This window comes from Tenrec ecaudatus, chromosome 1 (genome assembly GCF_050624435.1).
Source record: "Tenrec ecaudatus isolate mTenEca1 chromosome 1, mTenEca1.hap1, whole genome shotgun sequence".
Taxonomy (NCBI): domain Eukaryota; kingdom Metazoa; phylum Chordata; class Mammalia; order Afrosoricida; family Tenrecidae; genus Tenrec; species Tenrec ecaudatus.
Window position 1 is genome coordinate 224,253,738 of NC_134530.1, and position 23,153 is coordinate 224,276,890.

General features: G+C 50.6%; 1 protein-coding gene and 1 pseudogene across 1 annotated transcript; both read right to left on the reverse strand.

Moving 5' to 3' along the window:
- Window positions 1-801: 801 nt before the first annotated feature.
- Window positions 802-1,438, reverse strand: LOC142439711 (SREBP regulating gene protein pseudogene; annotated as a pseudogene).
- Window positions 1,439-7,963: 6,525 nt separating this feature from the next.
- Window positions 7,964-20,905, reverse strand: CTSE (cathepsin E). Its single transcript, XM_075540556.1, has 9 exons — window positions 20,838-20,905; window positions 19,494-19,650; window positions 18,664-18,781; window positions 16,879-17,000; window positions 13,464-13,663; window positions 10,895-11,017; window positions 9,984-10,125; window positions 9,789-9,887; window positions 7,964-8,128 (listed from the first exon to the last, which is right to left on the reverse strand). Exons 1-9 carry the CDS (start codon window positions 20,903-20,905, stop codon window positions 7,964-7,966), a joined length of 1,194 nt encoding a protein of 397 aa, XP_075396671.1.
- Between the last annotated feature and the right edge of the window lie 2,248 nt (window positions 20,906-23,153).

The window sequence follows — 23,153 nt, forward strand, 5'->3', positions numbered from 1 at the left end:
CCCCAGATGCCACATCTTTTGATAGCCAGGCACCATCAGCTTTCTTCACCACATTTGCTTGTGCACCCATTTTGCCTTCAGCGATCATGCCAGGAAGGTAAGCCTCACAGAATGCCAGGTTGTTAGAAGAACGTGTTCTTGTGTTGAGGGAGGGCTTGAGCAGAGACACAAAGTCGGTCCACTTCCTTAGTGTGTTGACGTACAATACCTCTATTTTTTTCATGTTCTAAGAAATGAGACATTTTATCTGGGCAAAAAAGAGGGTGATTTAGCTCAAGAAATGCAAGAACAACAAAACCCACCACAAATTTCCCTTGAAAGTATTCAACTAGAAAGGCAAGGCATTTTCCTCCACCAAACATTTTAACTTTCCTACGACGCCACAGAAAATCCAATAAATAATTTTACAATGGGCGGGCCTCGATCCAAAGTGTCAGAGAAAACCTGAGTTCCCACATGGAGGTAACACGATTCTCCCTTCCCTTTGCAGGTACACCGCAGAGTCATCTACACATGTCCGTGACCCCAAGGGCTCGGCGTGCAGCTGGGGCTTGTCCAGGAAGCAGAGCTGGAGCTGCCAGGTGACTTTTCCAGTTCCATTCCGTAGGTAAAGCCCAGGGACCAGCGAAGCCAGAGAGAACTCCAGGGGAAGTGTTGGAACCGAGGTTTTCTCCCGCCGCCTCGGTCCTCCTCCAGCTCGAGAGTGTGCTGTATGCACACTGAAGTCAGGCTTCGGCAGTGCCAACCTCACCTGCTTTGCACCCCTGTGCCCGCCACGCAGGGAAGAGCTGGGGGCTCTTGCTACGGGATCCCTCTAGGCGTTCCAGGCTGTGCACTCTGGGATGAGGGTCTGCATTTAGCCCAGCACAACTCACAGTGATCTTCCAGTGCCGTGAAGAGGTTCTGGAGTGGCCCGGCTGCCCGGGTCAGCAAGAGCTCCGGGAGAAGTTGCTGGCTGGGCTGCCGGCAGCAGGAGACACAGTACACAGAGAGGCACCGCCGCAGCCATTAGACAAGCAGCCGTTGTAGCAATACTGTTTTGTGCTAGGGACCTTGCTGTTACAGCCGCCATTCACCAGCAAATCCTTTCTTTTGCATACCCATCCAAGTTTATCCGGGATGAGGTGCTTCCCTTGAATGGAATTCCGATACTGACTGCTGGGCAGACTGCTGTTGCCCAAGTTACACTGCACCTTCCAAGGAATGGGCTGGTCACGGTCTTGAACCTGGAAGAGATTCCTGTCTCTCACTGCACTCTGCCCGGCCTGAAGGTGCTGGTGAGGAAGGAGACAAGTGAGAGCCCAGAGACCAGGGCAAGCACCCATCCCTCCCTCCGCAGCCATGCCACACCAGGGCCGCCATACCTGCAATATCTCCAGGCGCAGCAGCCGGGACGTGAATGGCAGCAGTTCCGGGGCTGGGAGGCATGGCCCCTACGTGCCCAGCAGCTCCATTCCGTGAGGCGAGCCAGTACCTCCATTTTTATGAATTACTACATTTACATAAGTACACACCTATGTTTACATGTCTGTCCATCGTTTTGCTTCCTGGATCTTTCCTGTTTCCTTTTACCTTCCTCCGCTGCCTCCATCACGCTTGCCCTTCTTCTGCCTCTTAGTAATTCCTCTCACCTTCACACCCCAGGATCTCTATGTCCTCCTCATTGTTGATGTTCGTTCCCTAGTGGCTCCCCTGTCTATGGCGTTGTTTGCTCACCACTCCCTTCCCCAACCTCTGCCTCCCCCTAAGTCCTTCTGAAGCCATCGGTCCCGTTGCTCTTCCTTAGGCTTACTTCCCAAGCATATCTTATATAGGTACACAAACCAACAATAACGTAGACAATACAAAAAGAAGACAAAACATGAATAAAAAGAGGCAAAAAAGGAAAAGAAAAAAAAATTAGTGGCTACCCCCCAAAAAGGACAGATAATTCCACGTCTGTCTGCTGACCTCTATGACGATCTCCCCACTGGTCCTGGGGGGTCTGGAAGCTTCCCCTCCTAGCCTGAAGTCTGTTTGGGGGGCTCCTTGGGGGCACTGTGGCTTGGCTCCTATTGCTGATCTGTGATGTTCCCTTCTTGATTCACCCGCTGTGGGGGGTTCAGACTGGACTCACTCTCCACTGTGTGTCCCCAATACTGTCCTCTGTTGCAGTAGGCTCCAGGGAGGGGACATCATGTCTCGAGCAGTTGTCAGCCCTACAGTCCTCTCTGTGCCTTAGCAGCTCCGTGCAGGGACGTCGTCTTCAGTGCTTGGTGTGCTGATATGGGGTCTAGTCCCTCACCCTCTCTTTTTCCTTCTTGGTTTGCTCCCATGTGGGCGTGGCAGGAGGCCTCTCTCCCCGACCTGCAGGTGTGGTGTTGTTCTCTGTAGCACAGACTTCTAGGTGGGGGTCAGTTTGGCTCTGACTGGGGCTGGCCCTGTAGCCCCCTATCTTCATGCGTTGGTGCATGCGGTTACGTTTCCCTCCAGGTTTGGTGCACCATGTTGGGGTCTGTATACACACTCCCAATTCTGTGGAGACATAACCAAATACTGCCCCCCCCGGGTGAGTTAGTGCCCTGCTCCCCCAGTGCCATTGTTCCCCCCCCCCCCCAGCCTTTCTCCTTCTTTGTGTTGGAATGACATGTACATCCTTGGGTTTGGTTACCCATCCCCCCCACTGCCCTATCTGTAACTCAACCCATATGGTGTGAGGTAAGTGGCTCTTCTTCTGTACCTACGGTGCTGATGGCACCCCCCTCTGGGGAGTCATGTTGTACTTGTTAGCCTGTCGTTTTATGGGAGCAGATCACCCGGTCATCCCTGCCAAGGAGAGCATGCAGCAGCCAGCCTCTAACAATGGCTCCCGGGCATTACAAAGCTCACTCTAAGCTCCTGGCCAATCTGGAAGAGGTCTGTGACCTTGTCTCAGTCCGAGGTCCTAAGAGTAACGCCACGGAGGTGAAGAAACTCCCAAAGAATGAAGGAGGTTATGCAGGTTTTCACCGCCAGCAGTGGGTTAGCCCATACAGACTGAAAGCAGCACTTCTGCCTGGAGGGGCGCGGCGTACTCAGAGCAGAACTCTCCTTAGAGTAGCTGCAGACCCCACGGCCTTTCACTTCCTAGAAGCAGGGCCTCTGCAGCCCTTGGTCGCCCAGGTCTCCGTGTTCAACCCTCCAGATCTGCCCCGCTCAGGTCCTGACAGCCAGGCCCCAGAGCACCATCGTCAACACGCCAGGGGCTGTTGTCAGGTGCGGTCAAGTCCGTTCTAGCTCCTAGACCCTCTGTAGGACAGACCGGACCACTGCCAGGCCGGCACCACCCCACCATCCCTGCTGCTTTGAACCCATGGCTGCAGCTACTGTGTCAACCCATCTCACTGAAGGTCCTCCTCTTTGCGACGGCTCTGTTTCCTTCAGCACTGTATCCTTTCCAGGAACTGGTCCCTCTTGATAACACGTCCCAAGTGCATGAGACGAAGTCTCTTCAGCTTTGCTTATAGGGAGCAGCCTGGCTGTCTTTCTTCTCAAACAAATATGTTTGTTTTTCTGGAAGTCCATGGCGTACTCTATACTCTCGCCTACAGCGTACTTCAAGTACATCAGTGCTTCTCTCCCCCCCCCCCCGCCCCTGCTTTCACTTGGACACACCGTGGCTCGGATGGGCCCACGTGGTCCTCAAAGTGACATCTCTGCTTTCTAACACTTTACAGAGTTTTCAGCGGCAGCGTGTCCAATGCAATGCGTCATTTGATTTCTTGACTCTTGCCTCCATGGACATTGACTGTGCATCTAGGTAAAACGAAATCAGAGATGACTTTAATGTCTCCATTGACCATGATGTTGTTTTGGGTCTAACGGTTAATTAAGTTCCTGGAGGACATTCACGTATTTTATAAAAAGAAAAAAAATGACGATGCTTTTATTTTGTAAAAGGGGGGACAAGAATAGAGGGAAGGAAGATTGAAAGAGTTTCTAATGGCAGAACGGGGATGCACCTCAAGACAGAATTGTCTACCTGTCTCCCTCAGGATGGGCACTGGGGAAGCAGTGACCGAGAGTTCCTTTAGAGTCTCCCCCTCTCTCTGCTTCCACGAAATGTGGCTATGAAATACTCTTATTTCTACACTGAAGTAATGGGACAGATGCTACTACTCAGGCTGTGTATCTGCAAGGTGTGACTCTAGAACATCTCATTGCACTGGGGTTAAGTTGAAAAATTGCAGTAATAATAAGATAACACTGTTAATGATGTTGTGATTTGAGCACTAAAAAAATGGCAAATTTAAACACATCAAAGATAAATGGCTTGCTTAGCCCCTCTGTTTGCCAGTTTTCAGAATGAGGAGTTCATTCTCTTGCAAAATCCATTTGTGTTGGCACTTTCTCATCGTTCTGGAAACTGGCAAATAGCACAGAATGAAGCAAGTCATTGATCTTACTTCTCTTGTCCGGGGTGTACTCAGAACGCTGAGCGAGAAGTTGTTGAAGGAAGGGTACTCTCTATAAAAGAATTGCAGCCAAACCATGTAGAAGGAAGGAAAGAATTCGAACAGCCGCTGTTTCCTAATCCCTTGTTCTACGATTGTGGTGGTACGGCTCTACTGTGGCACATATGGGGTCAAGAGCAGTTTTTGACGTTGAAGTGGCGGGTGTCAGTAACGGCCTTCAGAGGCTGCGAATGCCCTTAGTTAGAACACGGAAGGAAACATGCAGTGATGGACAAGGCCGACAACTCGGCAACCACTCATCAATCTCCATGCCCACCCCCCAAAGCTTTACATCAGGAGCTAATCCAGACATCATACAATTCCATAGGTCAATCATATCAAGGGCTAGTGTCCAATTGCTACCAAAATCAGTTTCAAAACCTTTTCTTCCTTCTTGAACTCCTTGATATCAGCCCCCCCTCTTTTGTCCCCCATGCCAACTCCCCCACCAGACCTCCCAGGAACACGTCTAGTTGTCGTCTCTATAGGCTCTTCACTCCTGGGTTTCATATACCGAAAAGCATAGAAAACACACAGCAAGGATTCTCGAGGGCTACCCCCAATGGCAGAGTGCAACAGAGATAAAACAGCCCCAGAAAATGCTACGAAGCAGAACAAACCCAAAGTGTCTCAGAGGGGAGATCAAGTGACACAAAGCTTTAACAGTTCAAGTTAGACTTATCACTGTCGCCTACACCAGTCACTCTCTGCCTGGTAACCAGACGATTCCCATCCCTCAATTATGGAGGATTATTTCCTGTGTGGATCCTGCAAATTTATTTTGGGCTTCCACTGTCATCCATAGCCTTCTGCACACCAGAATCTCACAATTTAAGCTCTTATACAATTCCTTCCTTCAGATTTAGATTACATAATTTACAGTCCTTCGGTCACAGATGCTGCTGGTGTGCTTCTTCCATAAGGACGAATTTGAAGTCTCATTCAGATGCTGCTGGTTTGGAAACAAGCCTTTAAGACCCCAAACGCTGTGCGATCTGAGACCTGAGCAGCATTGAATCTCTTTTTTAACAGTTGTATTGGCACTTCTTCCACATGTCGTACAATTCAATAATCAGATCAAGAACTATACAATCATTGCCATAATCAACTTTAGAACATTTTCTTCTTCTTTGTACTCGTTGCTGTTTGTGTAATTATTATTTTAATTATGGCTGAAATATACACAACAAAACTTTCTCCAATTCAACAACTTCGGCATGTACAATTCAGTGCCATTGGTTGTCCTCTTCTTGTCGTCCAACCGTTACTGATGTCCTTCTTCAAATCATCCCACACCATTAAAATACACTCAATGCCCCTGCACAACACCTCCTCCTCCTCCACCCACTTAACCAGTGGTCAAGTCTGGGTTCTTTCTGGTTTTTGTTTTAGTAATTTTCTTCATATAATATTCACCTACCACATGCTTCCATAGTTAAATCGCTTTTTAACAGAGTGTATAGACATCATCACAATCAGTTCTAATGCTCTCTTCCCGCATTCCTTCTCCGCTCCCCGACTCTCCCCACCATCTAGTTCCTTCACCGCAGTTTGCTGTAGCACCCATCTCTTCTGTGTTTCCTTCATCACTCCTCCGCCTTGACTTTATAAGAGAGGCGCCAGGCATTGTCTGCCCCTTGATGGGATGCAGAAGCCCTCAGCAGGATGCTTGCCACCACAGCAGGTCTCTATGTCCAACTAGATCAGGGGGTTTGCCCTTGGCCACAGCGGAAGGTTGCTGCGCAAACCCACCCAGCAGCCCTGGTAAGAAAGGCCTGGGCATTTGCCCCCATGGAGATTCCAGCCAAGACAACTCTATGGAGCTCAGTTCTTCTCGGTCACCTGTGGTGTTGCTGTGAGTCAGAATAGAAACAATATCAAGGGACTTAGATTCGTGCCACCATCACCAGGAGCCCTGGGCTGTGGTGATTACATGCTGGCCTGGTAACTGCAAGGTAAACAGTTCAAACCCACCAGCTGCCCTTTGGGAGAAAGATGAAGCTTTCTGTTCTCATGAAGCGTTACAGCCTCCGAAACCTACAGGGGCAGTTCTGCCCTGTCCTGCAGGGCCGCGATGAGTCAGCGCCCACTCAGTGGCAGCCGGCTCATTAGTCATACATTTTAAAGGAAATAAGGGCTCAGAAAATCATATCAAATGGCAACCAGCAGACTCCAGAATGTAGTAAACTCCATAGATTTCAAGAGTCTTCAGAGACTTTTCACATAAATTCAATTTGTGGGCCTTGTTTGAATCCTGATTTGACAAGCCCACTGTAAAACAGCCAAATATGTATGAGACAGTGAAAGACAGTTGTGCATTGAGGACATTGTTAAAAACAGGACAAATCCTGATAGAGAAAATGATACGATATGACATGTCTTAGTTATCTAACACTGCTATACCAGAAATACCACAACGAATGGGTTTAACAAACAGATTTATTTTCTCAGGGTTTTGGGGCCTAGAAATGTAATCCAGGGCATGAGCTCTGGGGGAAGGTTTTGTCTTTGTATCAGCTCTGGGGGAAGGTTCTTGTCTCCTTGGCTTGTTTCCTGGTTCCCAGGAGAATCTGTGTGGCTTGGCATTCATCTTCCTTTCTGTTCACTCCATTATTTCATCTCTTTTATATCTCCAAAGAGATTGACTCAAAACACACCCCGCACTAATCCTGCCTTCTTAGCATAACAAAGACAACCCGGTTCCCCAATGGGATTGCTTTGGAGCTATAAAAGAGCCTAAACAAACAAGCAGGGGGAGGAGTGGGTGCTCATGCAAATAAAGCAGGCCCAGCTATCCAGTGGGTGAGTGCTTAGAGCCAGGGAGGGGGCTGAGGGATTGGCTGTGCTATACATAATCCCTGCTGATGAGGCAGCGAGGTTCACCTGTAGAATGTCTGCCTTCCATGCAGGAGACGGGTCTGATTGCCGTCAATGTGCCTAATGCACAGTGCCCATCCGACGGTCCATGGAGGTGTTACCATGACATTGAACAGATTTCACCACCGCTCCCAAAACAGATAGTTTAGGGAGAGACACCTGATGATCTCCATCCAAAAATCCAGACCCACACCCCCTGTTGATGTCAACAGACAATGGTCGGATCATGGGCAAAGCGCAGGACCAGTGGGTTTTATGTTTTGTTTTGTATTTCCCATTGGTCAACACAGGTCAGGGGCTGGATAAAGGCAGCTAACAATTGTTGCTTGAGTTTGTGGTGGAGAGGTCTGCAGTAAACTAAAAGCCACACAGGCACCCAATTCAATCACTCTATCATGATGATGACTGTGTGTGTGTGTGTGTGTGTGTGTGTGTTGCAAGAGCTGGTGTCTTCTCATGTTCTGCTTGTTCCAAGTTCAAGGTGTAGCTCAGGATCAATTGAAGCATGGACACAATGACTTCTTTAACAGATGTGAAGGGTGTCCCAACCTCACAGGCCCAGCTGGAATTCTAAGGAGCATGGGGGCAAGCAAACACAGACACAAGATCCCTCCTTAGGGGACTGCAGGGGCCAGCCCCACCTGGTTGTTCCCACGGTCAAAGACTGAGTAAAATCGTCTAATGAAGACGTCACCCAAGATCCAGAGAGGCCCATCTGGAGGCTGGATGTCAAGACCTTGAAAACCGCTGCTGCAGAAGTTCATTCCATTCACAAAGTCCTGTGATTGCAAAGAGCTGTGTGAGTGACGTGCAGAGGAAGAGGGAAGCAGTACTGTCTAGGGGCCTCCTTTGGGGGTGGTGGCTGGTGGCCCTGGATGACCTTGGAGGGTAGGTGTACAATTTTGACTAGCTGGTTCTTCCTCATCCTTCATACGCCGCTACTCCAGTTTGCTTCCTCAGGTGTGTATTTGCACAAATTCATGCATGTGAGCCTGGGCTTCTAAGGTGGACAGTTTGGATAATTGTTCATCTGTTCCACACTCACCCACTGTCTTACAACTGGGTGAGCAAAGGATGCCTTGAGGCGTCGTTGAAACAACAACAAAAAATCTGCCACTAGTGGACCTAAGTTCAAGTCATGGTTTCATTCGTTTCAATGAAGACCAACACAACTTCTTAACAAGAGAAAATGCTCTAAAAGGGGCGCCTAGCCAGTGGTGCTTCCTTGTGGGTGGTGTGAGAACCAGCATTTGAGCGGTCCCTTTCAGCTATCAGGCAGGTTGGCATCTACTCCCCCAATGGGAGAGCGTAATGCTCCACTCCTTGTCAATGTTTGTTTGGCAGGGACTTGGGGGTCCACCAGGCAGGGGTGGTTTCCCCACACACTTCAAACAACTGTTTGGAATCTGAGGTTATTGATCGGTGGGCAAGGGGATTCACGGAGGGCCCAAGGAGCCTTCTGAGGAAGAAGGGGATAAAAGGTCAAAGTTCTTACAGCTGGATCTCAGAAAGTTGCTGCCAGGAAAGGGCGGGCATGGTGCTGGGTGTGGACACGGATGCACCTGGCTAGCTTGTCTTCTGGGAGGCTATTTGTAGGCATGATGTTCCCATTGGGAGCTCCAGACTCCCCATTTACGGAGAAGTTTAGGGGGGATATCGTGAAGCTGAGCTTTAAAGCACAGCTTCTGTTTTCATTGGGATTGCCTCTTTCTATGCGGAGTCGATCCTCAGGCGGCAATGAGGCTTCTGCGCTCATAGATAAAGTCTCCGAAACCCAAAGGCACAGTGCTACTCTGTCTTACGAGGTCACTTTGGACCGACTCCTGGGCAGCGGGTTTGGTCTGGTTGGTTGGGAAGGGGGCTCGTGAAGACCTAGAGATGGTGAGTGAGGCTCACGCCTCTGTCCTGTGACAGTCAGGCTGATGCTGAAGGGTGACCTCTGAGTGCGCTGCCCTACAACGGAGGTGGTGAGTCTGCGCCAGCAGGAGCTGTGTTTCCCCCTTGCCCCCCAGACTCCTGAAGAAACACTTTGGAAAGAATGACCAGCGGTTAGAAGACACCCGCCCTGTTCCATCTCCCGAGCACCTCACCGCGTGAAGGGTCTCCCTCCTTTTGTGAGTCTCAGGGTGCCCATCTGAGAATCTTTCCAGATGGAAGGGGAGGGGAGTCACCGCTCCCAGTGGGGTGAGTCTCCAGGACAGGGTTGGAAAGCTCACGGAGAGTTTCCAGTGAGAGCCTTGCCCACCATTCTTGGTGGGCCAGAGCCGGCCAGAGCCAGTCCGTGGTTTTGACACCACAGGCGGCTGGACCTCTCCCAGAGGGAACTGGTGTGGGAGCAGGCTTGGGGGTGGGGGTGGGTGCAGGTGACTGTTGGGCAGAGGAAGTGGCAGGCATGTGTGGAAGCCCTTAGAACTTGCAGAATCAGGAAACAGTTCCTACCAGCAGGGTGTAGGCCGTTGGACCGAGGGTGTAGGGGACTCCGTTGATGGTGAAGGTGACATCCGGCATGACATTGAGGTTGGCACACTCCACCGCGTACTACGACACAGCACAGAGGAACCACTTAGGGGCTGCCCAGGTCTCAAGAGAGAACCTCACTGTCCAGACCCCTCGCCCTGCCAGGCAGACACTCACTTCTCCGTCCACGGGCTCTGCCCCGATGGCCCTTTGCAGCTGCTTGATCTGATGCGGGGGGCCTGTGATGAGGGAGGTCCCTGTGTCCACAATGGCCTGGCAGCCCTCGGCGCAGAACATCACGGTGCCCCCTACCTGGATGCTGAGTAAAGAGGGGCATCGTCAGCTCCCAGAAGCGCCCCTGCACCTCAGGCAGCTCTCACTCTGCAGGACTCACATTAGGAAAGCGAGGCATATGGACAATGTCCAGTTTGGTCTCCTCCACCAGGTAAGTGTTTCTCAACTTTGGGAGTGAAATTCATAGTGAGGAGCACATTTACTTCTTGCTTTTTCACGCATACACACCCAGAGCAAACATGTCATGACACAATGCTTAACCCTACTATGGGCTGTTGTTTTCCATGCCTTTCAAAATGCAGGACATGATCCCTCACCATGGGGTCATGGCTCACTAATGGGCAAATCGCTCCTGTTGGAAAGCAGCCTGTCTGCTGGCCACTCTGGGCACTGTCCACCTTCTGTCTCCGTAGCAGTGACTGATGTGCACGTCTTCTCTTCTACACTAGCTCCAAGAGGGCGGATTCAGAGCCCAGTCCACCTTGGCATTCCTAACCTGGTCACCAGCCCTTGTCCTGGGTGCTTGACTCTGGGTGAGTGAATGAATAAGCAGAGCAGTCGGTCTCTTGCTGGCACGAAGGTGCACATGTTCAGGGAGGAAGATGGGCATTAGGCTTGTGGGCCTGCCGCCCGCCCTGGTTCCTGCACCTTTGTTCAGCCCTTCTCTAACTCTACCCCCCTGACAGCTTTCCCCAGCCACTCCTGAAAACCAATTGTTCCATTCAGATCGGTTCGCTTCACTCCCTCTGTGGCGACTGCCTTCATCCCATCACCCCTTGGTGGAGGAGACTCACTTGTCCAGCGCAATCTGCCAATAGGCTTGCTTCGTGACGGGAACCCAGTTCAGACTCCCCGAGAAATGGGAGTGATCATAGCCTCCGAAAATCAGCTCGCTTCCTGCACCCCCTTCCGGGTCACTAAAGGGAAAGGGAAAGAAAGGTTGTTAAGGGAGGAGCATTGGAAAACTAGGGCTCTCTGCTTCGTGGTCTGTGACTCACACCAAGTACCTAGCTCGCCAGGCAGAAATCTCAGCCTAGGCTTGGAGACAAGGACTTACAAGGACAGCAGGTGAGGTCAACACTAAGTGTGGTACCAACGCTGCTCACTGGTTTGCTGGCGTCTTCCAGCTTTTGGGACGAAGGGGCTATAGAGGTGGGAGATGAGGACAATGGATCTGGACAGAGGTTCTCAGGGAGAACCAAGGTCAGAGCTAGCCTGTGTCTGTGGACACACAGTGTGACGTGAGACGTCGCCAAAGACACTTTTCTCAAAGGATTCTCCCCAGTAGGGCAGCAGTGGTGCCTGGAGTTTCCATATTGTTCTCTCCCCTGACTTACGGCAAAGAGAAGTGAATTTGAACACAAGTGTGGCTTACTAGAGCTTGGATATTTTTTCTTTTTTGCTGCTATTGCTCTTAGATTATGTCCTGGCCTCTAGCAAGTCTCTGGGGAGGTAAGACAGATGATAAATTCATGTTCAGAGGTAAATGGGTGAGAACAATACAAAACTTAGGACACTGCGGGGTAGAGAGGGTAGTAAAGGGGAAAGGATGTGGGTTTCTGTGGTGGGAAAGGAACGGACAGTGATTGGTTTTATGGGTTGCTAACTGCAAGGTCAGCAGTTTGAAACCACCAGCCTATCCACAGGAGAAAGACGGGATTTTCTCCTCCCTGGAACCGTTTCAGTCCCAGAAATCCGCAGGAGGCAGTTCTACCCTGTCCTATAGGGTCGCTATGAGCTGGCATCGCCTGGATGGCAGTGAGTTTGAGTCTTCTTAAAGGAGCCCTGGGGACACAGTGGCTCGGCACGTGCTGTGCTCTAACCACAGGCTAGCAGTTCTGAACCATGAGGTGCGCTGAGGGAGAAAGACGAGGCTTTCCGACCCCATAAAGAGTTAGAGCTTGGAAACCCACAGGGGCAGTTCTCCACTGTCCTACAGGGTCGTTATGAGTCGGGATCACGGAGTGGCACTGGGTTTGGGGTTTTGGGTCTGATTAGAATGAGTCCTGGTGATACCGTGGGTCAAGCATTGTACTGCGAACCTCAAGATTGGATTGGCTGTTCAAACCCATGAGTTGCTCTGTGGGAGGAAAATGGGATTTACAGACTCGGAACCACTAACAAACAGTTCTCTGTTCTCTACAGGGAGGAGCTCTGATGGTGGAGTGGGCCATGAGTTGGGCTGGTAACCTTAAGGTCTGCAGTTCGAACCCATCAGCTGCTCCAGAGGAGAAAGATGAGGCTTTCTGTTCTCATAAAGAGCTATAGCCTTGGAGACCCAGAGACAGAGGTCATGCCTGTCCAGCCCATGGACCGTACAAGGCCTGCAAAACCATCCACACTCGCTAACACCCCAGGCCTCAGCAAAGAGAGGCCGTTCCAGCCGTCACATTGTTGCTGCCCTTGAGACGATGCCAACTCCGGAGACTCTATAGGACACGGTAGATCTGCCTCATCTTTCTCCTGAGGAAGAGCTAGTGATTAGAACTGCCGACCCTGCGGTTAGCAGCACAACACATAACCACGACGCCACCATCACATTGGGGTGAGGGACACGTGAGCCACTTGCTGATGAGAGCAGGGCTGTAGTGTTCGGTGCAGATTACAGCGCAGACTCTTAGGTAAAGTCCTGATCAGAGGGACCCCGAGGCGCAGCTCTGCTCTGTCCTGCGGGACCACTGTGAGTTAGAAGGGAGTGACCATGGCTTGTGGGAAACATGACTTGAGCATGTTTTCAGCTGTTTGCTGGGCATTTGTTTGTCTCTGAGGAAATGTCTCTTTAACTCCTCTGCTCATTTTTTAAATGGGTTGTTTGTTTCTGTTGCTGAATTGTAGACATTCTCTAGATGCCCTGGATTTAAACGCTGTTTAGAGTGTAAGGCTCTCAAACATTTACTCCCATTCTGTAGGCTGTCTCTTCGCTTTGCTGTTAGACCACAGGCACGTAATCATTTTGTCATCATCGTACCTGTAAGTGGTGTCTGTCCCTCACCACTGAGACGGAGCTCCGTGGAGGCAGTGACACGTCTTTGTTACCTTCTTGTATCCCGAGTGCCTAGCTAGCATGGTACTTGGCTTATCATAGGAACTTGATGGATCGTTACTGACTGGAAAAATGTGTAGCCAGTCCCAGAGACTCCTTCCATCAGTTCATTAGTTCAGTTTACAAACCGCTTTCCATGTCGACTTTGAGGTCAACCCCCATTTCCTCAATATTCAGAGAGGGTAAATCACATAGCAAACGGCTGGGCATAGGGACTCTGCCACAGGCCCCCGGCTGCTCTTCCAGCGCTCCTTCAGCTACACCGCGTGGTCTCCCTGGAGGAATAACCGACCATCGCCTCGCGGGCCTGACGCCCTTACCTGCTCATGTAAACAGAAAATATGGGCATGCCCACCAGGTTCTGAGCCATCATATTGTCAAACACTGGGGCCACTCCTCCGACAGCCAAGGAGGGGTACCCTAGACCAAGAATTCCATCAAACTCAGCATCCACGAAGGTCTGGCCTGGCTCCTTGACACTCTCTCCAAATTGCTGGTTGACCACGGTCAGTCCTTCTACCTGATGGGAAAAAGCAATGGAGAAATCGATGGCACCCCTGGATTCTCCTTCTGCCTCCGAGCTAATTCCTATCCCTTCCCGTTTTCCTGTGTGCGGTAGGCACTGAGATTGTGGCCACAGTCCCATCCGCTTTCCTTGTAAAAATGTACACTTATTAATGGAAATCTAACATACACATGGAAATTATAAGGGTACAGACAAGCACGTGTTCACAAATGGTACACGCCCATGGAGCCAGCTCCTAAGTCAAGAATCAGGACATTACAAAGCCTGGAAAGCCTTTTCTGCACCCTTCCAATCACTGCCCCCTTCTTCAAGGGCACATCTTCAGCCTCCTAACGTCTAAGATCATATATTATATTAGTCTTGCCAATTTTCGAATGTTATGTAAATGGAAAACCACATAGGAACTCTTCTGTATTTGCTTTATTTCACTCACCAATTTTTTTATATTAGTATTAGCATTTCATGGTCTGATCTGTTCCCACTGACTTAAGCTATCTTGCCACAGGTAGACATTCAAGTTGTTTCCTGTATTTGATTATTGCTAATTGTGTTCCTTGTACTTGTCTTTTAATGAACCTAATTGTGGTAGTTACATAATTTCATGTCAACTTGAAGCTGTAGGGGTGGCATCTAGCTTGTCAATCAGGTCACAGCCTGATATGATAGTGCCTCCTTGTGGATGTGACCTTCTCATAAAGAGGGCTGTCTCTCTCTGCTGTCCTCTTCCTGCTGGCTGACCCTGGTTGCTGCCAGAGCCCTGGGATGAGGCCACTGCCATTGGATCTACATGACTTTTCACCCATCGGCCTGTGATCTTCCTGCCTCTTCATCATTGCATGTGGCTGGTTGAGTCTGAAGAGGGACTTGTGGACTACTATCAGACTTACGGACTGGTATTGGACTCCTGGACTTGATCTGGGTTGAGCTGGGATGTTTGCTTGATATACAATTACTTCTTGATATAAAGTTCCTTCTCACACATCTATGAATACCCCTGGATTTGTTTCTCTAGTCAACCCAGTCTAACACAATAATGCACATACGTATTTTGAAGTTGAGTATGTGCGTAGGACTGAAATTGCTAGATCGTGCTGTATGCAAGTGTTTAGCTTGAGTAGATATTGCCAAATAGTTGTCTCAGATATTGTACTAATAGATACTTCCAATCCCAATATTTATTTGAGCATTCTTATTGTTCCATGTTTTCTCCAACATTTGGATATACTCTTTTTTTTGAAGTGGGTTGGCTGCATTTTTCTTATTATTTATAAAGGTTCTTTATATATTATGGAATCAAATTAGACATATGCATTACAGATACCTCCTACCAGATTGCGACTGATATTTTTACTCTTAATGGAATCGTTCAGTGAGCAGAGCTAAGTTGTAGTATAGTCAACTATCAATTTTCCCTTGTGATTTTTATGATAGTTTCAAAATTTTTTACCTGCCTTAAGGTCATCAAAAGGTGTCCTTGTGGGGTAGTGGTTATGTGTTGGGCCATTAACCACAAGGTCAGTAATTCAAAACAACCAGTTGCTCTGAGAGAGAAAGATGAGGCTTTCTACTCCCATAAGGATTTAATCTTGGAACCTCACAGGGGCAGTTCTAGCCTCAAATGTGTAGAATTGACTCACTCACAGTGCGTTTGGGTTTGGGAAGGCCATGAAGATACTTCGGAGTGTTCTTTGCTAAAAGCCTTATTGCTTTACTTTTTAACATTTAGATATGCAATGTATCTGATATTTAATACTGCGTGAGGTAGCAGTCAAGATTTATTTTATCCTGTAAGGATATCCAGTTGACCCGGCATCACTTAATAAATGTGCCAGCTTTGTCCTTCACTGCACTACAACCTCATAACCAGTACAAATACGGTAGGGGAGGTTTTGAACTTTCTACTTAGTTCCATTTGTGTATTTGCCTATCCTTTGCCAATACTACACTAAATTACCATAGATTTATAGTAAAATTAGACATTTAGCAGCATTCCTCATCAAGATTGTCTTAATGATTCTTGGAGCATTACACGTCTAATGGGTTTTAGAATCAGCTGGCCAGTTTATTTTCAAGCTTCTTACTTTGGTTGGGTGACATTGGATACATTTGGAATATTTTGCTTCTTCATAATGCTCATTCTTTCCATCCGTGGGTGTGGTTTATCTTTTAATTTGCATCTATCCTCTTTAATTTTACTCTGTAATATAATGCGGTTCTTAAAGAAGAGGTCCTAAACATTTTTTGTTGAATTTACTTTTAGGTATTTGATGTTTCTGATGCTAAAAATTTATTTATTTTTTCTGCCTGGTAGAAATTCAATAATATCCAGCGTCTTTGCGAAATACATTTATTGATCTCAGTATTCTGTCTATAGTGGTTTTTGGATTCCATTTATAGACTCTTATCATGTTTAGATCATGACGGTTATTTCTACCTTTCCAATCCCAAAGCCCTTGTTCATTTGCTTGTTTGTTTTTTAATTGGCTAATTGCATGGCCAGAGTCTTCAGGAAGCGAGAAGGCTGTGATCGTCCATTCCCTGTCCTTAGGAACCCCATTGGGCAGATCTACTCTTCCTACGGGTTGCTATGGGTCAGGGCTAGGTTGGGTAGCAAACCTAGGGTTTTCTCTGCAACCCACCTTATATCTGGCACCTTGGCTTCTGGCTTGAACACCTTTGTCCTTTGTGATGGAGACCTGGTCTCGCTCCCTCCGTGCTCCTGAGACTGGAGTTCCCACTGTGAACGTGTCCCCGGGCTTTCTCTCCTGGGCCCGGTTTTCTGGCAAGAAGCCCAGAGCTGCTTCCCTGGGGCCCTGGTACTGAGCAGACTAACCCAGAGATACCATTCACCACCGGCTCGGGTACTGCTCCCTCTGCCTGGCCAGGCTTCCCATTTCCTGGAAGCCAGCCCCATTTCTACCACGGCATGTTCCCCAGGGTCTCCTCTTCCTGCCAAACCTAAACCCACTGCCACGAGTCCATCTTGACCCAAAGTGACCCCATATAGGATTCCCGAGGCGGTCAATCTGTAGAGGAGCATTCGGCCTGATCTGTCTGTAGGGGCGCAGTGGGTAGGTTTGAACTGCCGATGTGTAGTGACCGGTCTAACGTCTAGGCGGCACACCTGAAATAGGCCCCCTCCGAGCTCTGCACTGGGCTCTGACCCCAGGTTTCCAGCCAAGAGAAAAAGGTGAAGGCATTGCACTCACCGAGACTTGGTCGGCGCCGAGGATTCCAGACAAGCTCCCAGTCCCATACTGAATGGAGAAGGGACGCGCCAGCTCGCTGCTGTAGGTGCTGGACTGGGAAGGGTAGAACCTGGGGTGGGTCTCTGAAAAGTAAGGGTGCTGTGCTTGCCAAAGCCACCGAGTCACTGCCTTCACCCCTGACCGAGTGCCACTCAGCCTTGTCATGCAGGGCCCCTTCCCTCTGCTACTAAAATGGATTGGGAGACTCTAGAAGGACTGGTCCTCCCCAATGGACTTCTATGTTATGTTATGGATTCAATTGTGTCCCCCTCGCCCCTTATCCCCCCCTAAAAGAAGGAGTAGCTAGAATCCTGTTCCCTGTACCTGTGGATGGAGCCCTGAAGATGTAGTGGTTCATCACTGAACCTCCCTCCACAAGGCTGGCAGTTTGAACCGGGAGAAAATGTCTACTCTTTACTTCCACAAACAGGTAGCGTCTCAAGGCAGTTCTATCGCAGAGCACGTACCCTGCACTCTCGGTCCCTAGGGGTCAGCGTAGCCTGCATGGCAGAGTGGTTTTTTTTTTTTGCAATACCCGTGGACAGAATCTCCCATTTGGGGCAGAGAGGTTCTTTGTGTGTGACCGAGAACCACGGACTGTGTGTCCTAAGCCTCATCCTTTCTGAGCTAGAAGAAGAGTCTATTAGACACCGCAGGAGGCACAGAGCAAGGAGGACGGAGGTCACATGCAGGCCGACAGAGGCAGAGAGACCAGACCTTCCCCCAGAGCTGGCAGACGGACAGGGCCTTCCATACCACCCAAACCACAAACTCCCTGCCGCAAGGGCGATACTGACGCATAGCGACCCGATTGGACAGAGTAGACTGGCCCCTGGGGGGTTCCGAGACTGTAAGTCTTTACAGGAGTAGAGAGGCGCCCCTTTCTCCTGTGGAGTGGTAGGCGGCTTAAAATGCTGACCTTGTTGCTGGCAGCCCACCCGTCTGAATTCAGATGCCTGGCCTTCTAGGCTGGGTACAAACAAGTGTCTTTTCCTTGAAGCCACTTTGTGTGATTTCGGATGCAGCAGCATTAAGAATTGAAGGCAGTCACCCTGCGGCCACAGGTGCAGGCCAAATAGCTGTCCTGGGGCCCACGTGGTTGGCTGCAGTGGCCTCACCAGGCACGCTGAGATAAGTACCTTTATCAGGCGCCAGCAGCGGTCTCTGCCAGCCAGTGTGGGGCAGAGCCTGGCCTTCCAAAGCAACTCAGGATCGACAATGACTACTCCAGGAAATTGTTCCAAACTCCTAACTGTGGGGCTTCTGGAACTTATCCTGCGTAGACCAAGGCCTGTGTCCTCTGAGCTTCCTTTTCCAGTCTTTGCCCAGACCCCGGAGTCACCCCTGGCCCGCCCCAAAGATCAGGGGGAGGTTCTGTACCATCGCTCCATCAGCCCCACCACTGCTGTCCCAGGAGGGAAGCCACTCCGCTCCTTGAAGAAGGTGAGCAGTCTGCTCTAGAAGCCAACGCCCTGCCCCCAGAAACGGCCCTTCGAATGGAACTTTCTTGCATATTCTTTTGTGTGGTTCAAAGCGAGTGTGCCCACATGTAATCAAAGATTTCTATTTCATTGACTGAGTTGTCCCCAATTATTCAGATGAGTACGAGAGCTGCCACATCCCTGGACGTCTCTGGCCCGGGCAGGATGGCGAGGGGACGCTGGCATGGCGGGAATGGCCAGCTTGAGCAACCCCTGGCAAGCCTGCCCCTATCCTTCCCCTGAAGGGGTTCCCGGTTTCTCTTACGGCAGGCCTGGCTGGTGCAGTACACAGAGGGGACCCAGAGATTGGAGGAGCCCGTGTCGAAGATGACGGTGAAGTTCTGTGGTGGGGAGCCGATGGAGATGGTGCCGAAGTATTCCATCTACAGGGAGGAGAGGGAAGGAGGAGGCCATGGGGTGAGGGGTGTAAGAGCTGGGGGCATCACAGAGTGCAGTTTAGTAACGTGACTCAAAGCCAGTTTCACACTCAGAAGCCCAAACCCAGGTGTCCTGAAGTGAGGGGCGCTGGAATGATTCAGAGGGGCTGCAAAGCAGATGCCTACACTTGAACCTGAATTATAGACTACAAACGTTTGTAATGGCCAGAGGGCCATTGGATACTTTTGTTTTCTGAAAGGGGAGCAGGAGGGGCAGAGCTGTAGGCCAAATAAGTCTGGGAACCTATGAACTAGATGTTCGAGGGGAGGTTGGAACAGAAGAAAGAAGTCAGCTTTGACTCACTCTCCCGAACCTCACACAGCATTGCAAATATGGAGGTGGGGGGCTGGGGGAGGACAGTGGCACCTCCACTGTATAGCTCGGGGAACTGGGACTGGGAGAGACCATGTCTGCTTCACAGCTAGGAAGCTGCCCAGCTGAAAGTTTGAGATGTGTCCTTCTCATTCCTTTGCTCCCGAAGAGAACCCAACACACTGGGGGCAAGACCCGCTCAGCCATGTCACGCTCAAGTCCATAGGGACCCTGGGGATGACCCCAAATGGCCTTGGACATTGACATCCTACACTGGCCATGCCCAAAGGCTGCACCTTCCTCCCCTCTCCCCGCCACGCCCCAGCCCTGCCCCTGGGTCCTCACATCCAGGTAGTTGATGAGGGGCTCATTGGCGCTCTGGTCCCTCGGGCAGGTCTCCGTGAACTGGATCATGTCCAAATTCTGGGATTTCCAGAACTCTGAGAGCTGGCCCCGGGCCCGCAGCTTCTTTCGGAGGGACTGGTGTCGCCTGAGAGGCACCCTGAAGACAGAGGACAGATGAGGAGGGGCGGCATCTTGCCCCATTTCCCATAGGTGAGCAACTAGAGATTTACACAGAGGATGCAGAAGGCAGCATGCCAGGGCTGCAGACTCCCAGCATCTTAGAGTTGAAATGGGCCTTCCTCCTCGAGAGGGGCGACAGACAAACTCTCTAAGATCTAGGAGAGCAGGGACGATTCCTAGGGGGAAGGCAGAGGTAAATAGTTGGTACTCAACTGAGCCTGGTGGCTGAGTAGTTATGCACTGGGCTGTGATCTGAAAGGTCCCCAGTTCAAAACCACCAGTCATCCTGAGCATAAAGAGTGACTATCTTGAAACTCTCTGGGCAGCTCTACCCTGTCCCGTGGGGTGGACATGAGTCAGCAGTGGGTTTGGTTTTGTTTGGGGCTCCCAAGAAGGCTGGGCATTTAAGCCCACCCAGGAGTGGCTGTGAGTCAGTGGGTGGTGGTGGTCGTCAGAGTGGATTCTGGCCCTCAGGCCCTGTGGGTGCTGAATAGATCTGCCACACAGGTTTTTCAGAAGCGGGCCACCAGACCTGTCTTCAGAGATGCCCCTGGGTGAGTTTGAACTGCCAACCTTCTGGCCATTAATAGAGGGTTTGGTTTGTTTGCCACATCCAGGGACCACCCTCTGTTCAGAGTCCATCCAAGAAAACGCTAGGGAACAGTTCTCCTGCGTAACACACGAGATTACTGTGAGATGGCATGGGCTTGATAGACACCCTGCCCCCCCCCCCCAGGACTGTGGGAGAGGTGGGCCCTCTTTAGCTCTACAGAAACCCGCATGAAGGCTGGCCAGAACGCTCTGAGATAAAGGGACAGAAAACCTCATGTGGGTAACTACCCTCCATCCCTTCGGAAAGTATTTGGGTGCTGGGAACCCCCCACCCCCACCCCCAACTACAAAGGCTCCTTCCTCCTTTAAATGAGAAGCTCCTGGGACTGGGGCAGCCACCTGTCTCCAAGGATATGAGGGCTACGTGGGTGACCTGTCATGTACCAGTGATTGGAGCCACAGGTAAGGGGACCCCTTGCTAGATCTTTTCAGGTAGGTAGCTCCTCACCTCCCTCTCATGTCCCCACCAGCTCTCTCCTCCCAGGGCAGCCTTGAGCTTGGGGAGGCGTGCAGGTGCCCCTGTGGAACCAGGTACTGGAGACATGACCTCACCTGTGAAGTGTCCCTTGGGCCTGCCCCGCATCCAGGAGCACCAGCAGCAAAAGAATAAGCGCTTTCATTGTGGGCCCAGCCAGCCGCTCCTTCCTTGGTCCGTGAAGACCTCTCGCCCCTTCCTTCCTTCTCTCCGAGAGGGCAGTGGGAATAAAATCTCCTCCTCTCAGACCTGCCCTGCCCTGCCCAGTCCTGTCTGAGGGTGCAATGATAAGGCCCTAGAGTCAATAGCCATGCCCATAGCAAACACAACGTGGGTAACAGGGCGTTCCCTGCACCCCTCGCTCCCTCCTTCCTCTATGGGGAACATGAATTGGAGGGTTGAAGTGTGGGGTCTGCGCATTCCCTGAGAGTAAGAGGGTTTATGAGGAATCCGCTTCTTCCAGAGTCTTTGGCATCCTCTCTTGATCCTAGGAAACGTGACACGAGAGCAGTGCGTCCCCGGACCCTGGGGAGCTGCCCTATCAGTGAGTCACCATGACAGGCCTGGTGGGAGACCCGGGAGAGGTGGAGGCCAGAGTGTCATGGGTGGTAGGAGTCTAACTCAGAATAGTCACCGATTTGCTCTTTGCATGTTTTCTCTTCTTTTCCACACTACCTCTCGTTCTCCAAGGGCAGTTCATCTCCTTCCCAGTAGTAAACAGCCCTCATGAAGCTCCTGAAATGGAAGGATCTGTCTGTAGGTTGAGAAGCCCAGTGGCAGAGAGGCATAGCCCTAACCCTAACCCTAACCAGTTGGGCTATTAACAGCAAGGTCAGCAGTTTGAAACTGCCATTTACTCCTCAGACGAAAAATGAGGCTGTCTCCTTCTGTAAAGATTTATAATCTTGAAACCCAAAGTGACAGTTTTACTCGATGCTATGGGCTCGCTGACTTGGAATCCACTCAATGGCAGTGGGTGGATGAGGACGGCCGTGGAATACACGGAGGGGCCAGGAAGGGGACTGGGTCTGGTGCAAATGCCAATGGACAGCAGAATGCTCATCTCCCCAGGGAGACTCGGGACAGGGCTTGGGAGTATCCCAGGCTCAGTGTCCAGCTGTCTGAGAATGCGAAGCCCCTCTCATGAACCCATCTTCGGTGGGCTTCCACCCCCTGACAGAGTGGAGCCTGAATGCCCTGAGGGAAAGTGGAGAGGTCGGAGGAAGGAAAAGCCACCCTCAGATCCTGAGCCCAATGGATGGGATGCTGCGAGCCAGGGCAGCAGAGGCCACCACCACTGTCATTGTCACCGGTGCCAAGGCTCCCTGTGGGCACCAGCCCTGCAGCAAGAGTTAAAGGAATTGTGTTTAGGATTAGTTCTGCCCTAACCAGCCAGTCCCTTAACCACTCTGAGTTCTGCCTTTCCTCTCTGAAGCCCAAGAAGCAGGAGCATTTGAAGTTTGGAGCTAAGCTGAGCCTTGTCCTGGGCTCCAAGAGAATTCAACAGAACATCAAGAGGGTAACAGCCTAGACCACTGGTTCTCAATCTTCCTAACACCTCGACCCTTTCATACAGTTTCTCATGTGGTGGTGACCTCCCAACCATAACATTATTTTCATTGCTACTTCATCACTGTCATTTTGCTTCTGTTATGAATTGGGCGACCCCTGTGAAAGGGTCATTCCACCCCCAAAGGGGTCGGGACCCACAGGTTGAGAACCACTGGCCTAGACTATTGACTCCGGGACAGCAAGGGCTCCTTAGTACTCGGCCACTTTTCAGGGCATTGACCTTCCAATGGGGAGAGGGTCTATGCCCAGAGAGGAGTGCATGCTGGGGATGCCCAGAGGGCAAGACAATCAGTCTTGGCATCAGCTGTGCCCTCATTTCCTCACCGTGATTTTATCACCAGGAACCTTCATTTTGTCATATATCAAATATCGTACCTGTGTTACTACATCATTAGGTGTCTGCAGGATTTAAGGGATGTGTAGGGGTAATTGCGGTTCGGTGGGAAAATTCTAATCTTCTGTATGGAAGGCGCGGGCTCTCCCACTCAAGAAGAGCATGCACACCACCCATCTGTCACTTGAGGTTAGTGTGTTGCTATGGTGGCCCGTGGGTTTCCGGACTGAGTGGAGCTTCCAGACTGAGACAGACTCGAGAGAAAGGCTTGCGGTCTACTTCCAAACTCTAGGCAATGAAAATCCAGGTGTTGGGATCCCCAACAGCCACTCACAACACAGCAGCAAGGTGTGTTGAAGGGCTTGAAAAATGATAGCCTGTCATGTGGCTCTAAGTTTGCCACTATGAAGTACTTGAGCATGTATGACTTTGCATGGACTATCTGGACAAGTGTTCCCCAAAGTGGGTGACTCTGGCCCCTGGCAGG